At 57.3% G+C, this 7434-nt stretch overlaps 1 protein-coding gene across 9 annotated transcripts in view; it reads left to right on the plus strand.

The window, feature by feature from the left end:
- The window catches only part of PTK2 (protein tyrosine kinase 2), a 100459-nt gene that overhangs the window by 87939 nt on the left and 5086 nt on the right, over positions 1 to 7434 (plus strand). For all 9 annotated transcript variants that reach the window (XM_015561492.1, XM_015561465.1, XM_015561468.1 and 6 more), the window contains 3 exons: positions 3688 to 3750; positions 6487 to 6526; positions 6838 to 6944. In XM_015561492.1, coding sequence (XP_015416978.1) covers positions 3688 to 3750; positions 6487 to 6526; positions 6838 to 6944 — 210 coding nt within the window. The remainder of the gene's footprint in view (positions 1 to 3687; positions 3751 to 6486; positions 6527 to 6837; positions 6945 to 7434) is intronic.

Consider the following 7434-nt stretch of genomic DNA (forward strand, 5'->3'; position numbering starts at 1 on the left):
AATAATAATTTGCTTCATGTTGATATTCACTGCTGTATTGCTGACAATTACCTGAAAGAGAAGTTGGGGTGCTTCACTGGGCTGGACAAAGTTTAGCTACGTCAGAAAGCAGGTCTAATTAAGCAAGTTTATTCTATGTATATAAAAGGCTAAGGTGACTCGTGCATGTGTGATACATATAAAGCTCTCACTGGCACCAATCACACGCGTGTATTTCTATCTGTCATTGTCGATCGTGAATTTGGTTGACACTTCTATCATAGCGAAAGGGTGAATAGTGATATTAAAGTATTTCCTCTAATTAATTTCCTTCTAGTGTGCACAAATTTGTGTACCAGGACACTAGTTGTTAATAGTAGCTCCTGGCTTTCCTTGAGGACTGTGGTGTGCCAGGACCCCCGGATGTATGTGTCCGTTAGCACACGTTCTTGCAGTGGCAGCCTCTTGCCCATGGTCACACAGCCAGGATCCGCGGCACCTGTGCGTGGTGGCAGGCCCACTCCCTTCTCCCATCCCAGCTCAGCTGGCGTCCTTTCCGAGCCAGCAGAATGCAGGGCTGTGAGAGAGCTCAGTCCCAGGCTGTTCCCAGCACTCTTCCCGGGTGGGCGTGCCTTACAGACAGAGCGCCTTTGTTCCTTATTTTTGTCACTACACGCACAGGAGTTTTCTGATGTGATCCTGGGCTCAAGACAGAAGTCCAATTTTAAAGTGAGGACGGCTGCCTCCATAAAGCCTGCTTTGTGTCCTCAGGCAGGAAGTACATATTTGAGCTGTTTTTCCTCTCAGGGCCGACCCAGGACAGCCCGTCAGCAGACCGCACTGCTGCTCCTTCTGGCTCTGGCTCTGGGCCAGGCCACATCCCCCTATACTTCCTCACCTCAGGTGCAGGTTTGAAGGCGAAGTAGTATAGTTCAAGGCGGCGGGACTTGGAGGTGAAAGCCTGAATTGGAAGTGTTTAGAGGGGTAGTGATGGGGGAGTCAAGGCCGAAGTGGACCTGTGGGTGATCGTGTTCCTAGGACCTCAAAAGAGCCTTGGCAATCACTGCTGCTGAGCAGAGGGAGTGCGCGTGCCCGCTCGCAGGAGCCTGTTGGTAGCAGCCCCTGTGTGGTGCAACGGACTGGAGGGAACCCACCTGCCCCTTGATGGTGAAATAAGCAAGATTCACACAGCAGGTGCTGTGCTGCCTCCCGTGGGCAGCCAGGGGCCGTCTCGCAGACGGGCACCACCAGGTGCAGACACGGGCGCACATGAGTCCGTACGTGACTCAGCCACTCGTCCCTATGGCCGGGCGGAGTCAGGTGTCCTGGGCAGGGGCGAGCGGGAGCCTGCTGGGTTGTCCTGATCTGGGTGGTGTTTTAGGCAGGGACACATACATGAAAATGCACATTTGCACACTTTGTCATAAATGTTGTACCTAATGAACAACAGCAGATGCACGCACGATGGGGAAAATAACCCGGTAGCCCAGACGTTAGGTCTGTACCTGTTGGTGTGTCAGCTGGAACTGCCTCCTTTATCGGACCGTCCTGTCCTCAGGTCTGGAGTGTCCTGCGGGGGGAACGGGAGAGTAGCCTCACCGGGAGCAGAGAGAGCCATCTCTTCTCTCTGCGGCCGCTGCTCCAGGCGGCCTGGCTCTGCTCAGGCGCTGTCAGCCCGCGGGGAGCTCGGCCATGTCCACTCACTCACAGCGGACGCACGTGAAGACCTTTCTCTTACAACTGAAATCCCAACTCTGGGAAAGTACACCTTAGGGAACTATTAGGTATAAAGAAATAAAAACGTAATTTCATGTGATTTACATGGGAAGAAAATCGGTAATTCTTGTAAGTACATGAAATACAGCTCCTTAGTCTGTCATCAAACCATGAACTCAAGTTGCTCTCATCACAGTAAAAAAGGAAATAAAATGCCTCCGGCAGGCCGAAACCGGTTTGGCTCAGTGGATAGAGTGTCGGCCTGGGGACTGAGGGGTCCCAGGTTCGATTCCGGTCAAGGGCATGTACCTGGGTTGTGGGCACATCCCCAGTAGGAGATGTGCAGGAGGCAGCTGATCGATGTTTCTCTCTCATCGATGTTTCTAACTTTCTATCTCTCTCCCTTCCTCTCTGTAAAAAATCAATAAAATATATTTTAAAAAAAAAATGCCTCCGGCAGGTAGAAGGTGCTCACTGATGCCTGTGACCTGAGTGAGCGCCGCGGGGCCTGTCTGCCAGGGGCATGTTTACTGAGCACCTGGCACATGCACGTTGCTGTGCCAGGCACACGTGGGGTCCATCTCAAGGGTGAGGGGGGGTTAGGGGCGTCATGCAGGTGGCTCTTCCCCACCTATTGTCCTGAGCCGCACCAGCTAATGGAGCCCAACGGGGAGCCGCTGCCAGGGCCTCTGACCTCATGGGCCGAGCGTCTAGTGAGAGAAACAGGTGTTCTCTTCCAGAAAGGGGGCGCACCCCAGCAGCGTAGCGTTTTGTTCATGGAGTTTGAGTGACAGCACGGGGGGACCTAGTGGGAGAGACTCAAGCACACCCAGCAGGTAGACTCACTACTGGAAGCAGTTTGGCAACTTATCCCAGAACTTCCCAAATGTTGAAACCTCTGACTCAGTAATTCCCTTCCTAGAATTCTGTCCTGGGAAGTGATCGGGGGTTTAGCTAGGTGTGTACACAAAGGCGTCCCCATAGCCTGCTTACACCACTGCACGTGAAAACAGCCCAAATGTCCACTAACAGGAGAGGTGTTGGTTTATTTGACACCTGATGTGGCGATAACTTAGTGATCTGCCGATATTAGTTCAGTAAGGTTGGAATTCTGTGGTGTTGTTGCCCTTTTGTACATTTAAAGCAGTGGTTCTCAACCTGTGGGTCGCCTAAGACCATCCTGCATATCAGATATTTACATGACGATTCACAACAGTAGTAACATGACAGTTATGAAGGAGTAATGAAACCAATTTTATGGTTGGGTCACAACATGAGGAACTGTATTTAAAGGGCCAGACGGTTGAGAACCACTGATTTAAAGGAAGAGTGAGACCAGATCCTTTCTCCATCGCCCCCAGCCAGTGCTTGTGGCCGCGTCCTGGGCGCCGGCCCTGCCAGGTGCAGAGCTGCACAGCGGGCTCGCAGCAGCTCGCTCTGGTCTCGCGGGGAGCGGTCACCGCCCGGTCACAGGGCTCCCTGGGAGCAGCGGGCCCAGGAGGGTGGCAGTGTGGTGGGCGGCGCGCTGGTGGCTGGAGGCTGCCGCCCGATGGGGTGGAGCCAGCCTTTATGCTAGTATTGGTGAAGTTTTTGTATTCTTACCAGTATTTCCGTTAGACCCAGGGTTCTCGGTTTGGGTTCTGTATTCTGGGTGCTTGTGGGAACTTACCGGACCATTGCTGCTGTGCAGGGCCAGTCCATGCAGCTCACTGGGCGCAGGAGTGCGCTGCGCCTCTTCTCGGTGGTTCCCCGGTGCAGAGGGAGGTTCGCCTGCTGCTGCGAGGAGCGGCCGGGCAGCTCCGGGGCGGGCCCAATCCTATTTGTGAGCCAGCGGCTTTGTGGGCCTCCGGCCAGGGATTGTCGTCTCTGGCTTTTGAGAATTTTTCCAAAACTGGGGACCTATCTACTCTCCTTAGTCGAGGACAGGTGTGTTGTAAAAGGAAGGAACTAAAGAACCCAGACTGAAGCTGTTCGGTTCTGTTTTCACTTCAGAAACCCGACGTGCGGCTCTCCCGAGGCAGCGTGGACAGGGAGGATGCGAGTCTCCAGGGCCCGGTAAGCAGGACGTGGGCCGTCGTTTTCTTGTCATGATCCCAGCCGTCCACTCTGGGTGAAGTGGCTGTTGTAGCCCCGCACCCCGTGTCCCTGCCCAGACACGGAGGCCTCCACCCGTCACCAGTGCCGTCTCCCCCGTGGGCAGCTGGCTCTGCGCCCTGAGAAGCGGGGATGCACTCATGTTGATGCTCATGTGTCCACTCGTCCTCATGCTCTCCCTGCCCGCTCGCAGCGGTTCCGTCACAGCACTGCTGCAGGGGAGGGTCTCCCTCGGGGTGCTGTCAGGGGAAATGCTGGGCATTCTCTTTAAAGAGCCAGCTTATGACTCATCCCAATGGCTAGGATTCTTCCCTGGGCTTTGGGAGAGCAGTTAAAATTGTTTCGTTAGGACTTCCATCAGCAGGTGTCTGGTTAAAATAAACACAGGCTTCTCTCAATGCTTTCGCTCCCAATGAAAAGGAGCCTTGCGCCTGCCAGGTGGCAGATGTGTGGGGCCAGTGTCCACCCTAGCAGCTCCGTGAGACAGAGCCATTGGCTGACATCGGGACACACGCACACAGGCCGGGAGCTGTCCCATCCGAACTGGGACGCCAGCTGCCCTGAGGTGGGCCTGGGAGGCGTGCTCTGTGTCAGCCCGGGAAGGCCCTGCAGGCAGGTGGGCGTCCTTAGTTCATGAGCACGGAGTCAGGTGATCCGCCCGCCACCCAACACATGCCCCCTTTCTCCTGTGCGACGGGCACTCTGTTCTGGATCAGAGCGAGGCTCGTCCAGGACCTGCTGCGAGGACATGACCTGCGGGGCTTGGTGAGGAGGAACGCTGGGCTCCCTGTGACACCGCACACTGTGTGGGAGGAACGCATCACTGAGGAGTCAGGCCGGCTGAGGGAGAGTCAGAAACACTCCGTGACATGGTGACGTGAAGGAGCCACGCATGCCCTCGTAGCACTGGCTGTACCAGGCCTGGGCGACAGGAAGAGTGGGTCGTCCTGGTGGGGGAGGCGCTCAGTCCTGCAGGGTGCTGTGCTGCATGTGTCCTGTCCCCACACTGCGTCCTCAGCACCCCACCCGCAAGTGGGTAAACCGGGGCTTGTGGGAAATGCACCCAGAGTTGCCCGCTGCAGGGTCAGACGCCAGGCGGCCAGCTGGCTGGGCGGCCTCTTCACTCGCCGCGTGTGGTTTTGGCTGTGGCTGCTTCCTTACTGGGGCTGATGCACACGGGACCGTGTCCTCAGCTCACGGTGGCTCCGTGGCCTGCCCCCTGCTGGCGCCTCCGACGTCAGGCTTTGAGCAGGTGCTGAGGCCGCCGAGCAGCCCTTCGGCTGGAAAGCAGTGGGTTCTCCATCGGCCTGAGCTCTAAGGAGCACTGAGGACTGGCCAGGGGACATGACCCCCTCAGTTTGTATAAAGAGTAAAACAATCTGGATCCCAAACTAGGACCCAGGTTGGCAGCACAATTATTTTGTGAGCTGTTAGCCTCAGTTTACAAATGGGAAACGGAAGCCTCTCACAGCTGAGTGCATCCTCCAGGGCCCCCAGCTGGATACACGTCCCACCAGAGCACGGGTCCACAGTCAGTCCGTCACGCTCCGAAGGCAGGGGCTCCTGCAGGCCTGCCCTTCCAGGCAAAGCTGTGCAGCTGCCTAGCACAGTGCCTTATGCTGGCACTGCTGAACACATCCAGAATGTTCTGAGACTAGAACATTCTAGTTTGTTGAACTTTCCTGCTACCTAGGAATCAACCAGAACATTCTTTGTGTTTCAAACCTTTTAAAATGTGTGCGTGTTACAGCCGGGTCAGCACAGCCGTGTCTGTTTCTAAAGTTTGGGCCGCTCACTCCTCTGCAGCTGCTCTGGCCACCTGGGCTTCTCACACCTCCGCTTCCCACCCCAGGTCTGCGCAGAGGTCACGTTCTCAAGGGCCTGACCTTCAGGTCCCTCCAGCCCCAGCTCCTTTGTCACTGGGCCCGGCCTGCTCACAACCCTCCCCGGCTGCTGCCGGTGCCGCTCCCTCCGCCGCTGTGAGCCCGGAGCAGGCAAGTGTTAGCCCGCAGGTGAGCGGCAGTGCTGCCCAGCAGCTCCGGCTCCGAGGGCCTGGCGTCTGCGTGCTGCGCGGCTCCGGGCACATTGTGTGCACTTTTGAGGGGCCTCTAGGACAGAGAGCAGCTGGATGCACAGAGACCAGCCAGGTGACCCCTGTAAAGAGCCATCACAGTCTCTCTGCAGAGGACGCGTCTGAAGGTCCTTCTTTGCCTTGAGTGGCCTGGGGGAGGTTGTCATAGTGATGACCGGCCTGCCACCAGGAACTGCCTTCCCAACTGGTCCCGGCATACGCAGGGCTTCAGGAGACGAGGACAACATGGCCCCTGGATAAGGGGACTCCCTGCGCCAAATATTGTCAGGACGGCACTCGGAGGGGGCGGAGCTTTCTGCGCGCAGAGCCGGGGCAGGAAGCTGACCACCACGTCTGACACCCTGGCGGGGTTTTAGGAGGATTGTAAATGGGTCATTGTTGTCCCCAGGCTTGCTCTGTCGCAGCCCTTCTGTCCGCCTCTGGTAACATTCCTCGCTCATTTGCCTCCCCCTCCCCAGCGGAGGCCACAGCAGCCGGCCCCTCGTCTTGGTGGTGTTTGGAGCCAGCATTCAGCACCCGTGTTCCAGGGCGGGTGGCAGGCGAGGGCGGGCGGCCGTGACCCTGCTGTGACGCTGCCGCGCTGACTGACCTTTCTGTCCCCACAGACTGGAAACCAGCACATCTACCAGCCGGTGGGGAAGCCAGGTAAGCAGAGAAAGAGATTATATCAAGAATTTTGTATAACATGGAGGGAGCGGGGTTTAATGTATACGTTTCTGAGCTTTGGAATACCTTGTGGTTTTCTATCACGGTCCCTTCTACAAGCCACGGCGATTGTGGCAGCTCCCAAATGCAGCCCATGCCGAGAAGGCTGGAGAGGGAACCTCGTACCAGGCACCAGTAGGGCTGCACGTGTGTGTGCGTGCTTGCGTGCGTGCATGTGTGTGTGTGTGTGTGTGTGTGTACATGTGCTCTGTGAAGGCGTGTTACTTAATGAGACTCGTTCCCTTTTCCAGATCCTGCAGCTCCACCAAAGAAGCCACCACGCCCCGGAGCCCCCGGCCACCTGGGCAGCCTTGCCGGCCTCAGCAGCCCCGGGGACAGCTACAACGAGGGCGTCAAGGTGGGCGAGGAGCCGGCTCTGCTCGGGGCTCTGGCGGATGAGCCTGTGCTGAGGGCGGGGCCTGGGCGGCATTGCCGTGGGCTGCAGCTCGGGTGGTTCCAAACCCTCTGAGACGCAGGAACACGCTTTACCCGAAACTTTCCCATTTCTCTCTCGGACAGACCTAGGGCCTCCCTCAGACCCTGACTTTCTAAACACGTCTTCTCTCGTCAGGCAGAGTGTTGCTTTGGGCGAAAGTGCTAGGTGGCTTCTGGTTTTAAAAAGCAGTTAAGCCAGGACACTGGGGCGACCTGCAGGCCAATCTCCAAGCTTGTCAGTGGCTGAGGGAAAGGGCCGCCGTGCCCCCCGCAGAGTGGCCTTTGGAAGGCAGCTTGCGCTGCACGGAGCCACCGGACAGGGACCCGAGGCTCAGGCCCTGACGCCCAGGGGCTGCTTCGTGGCTCCAAACCTTCCCGCCCGCCGCCCGCCCGGGGCAGGAGCAGGCCCTGGC

Source organism: Myotis davidii, unplaced genomic scaffold (genome assembly GCF_000327345.1).
Source record: "Myotis davidii unplaced genomic scaffold, ASM32734v1 scaffold30, whole genome shotgun sequence".
In the NCBI taxonomy this organism is placed as follows: Eukaryota; Metazoa; Chordata; class Mammalia; order Chiroptera; family Vespertilionidae; genus Myotis; species Myotis davidii.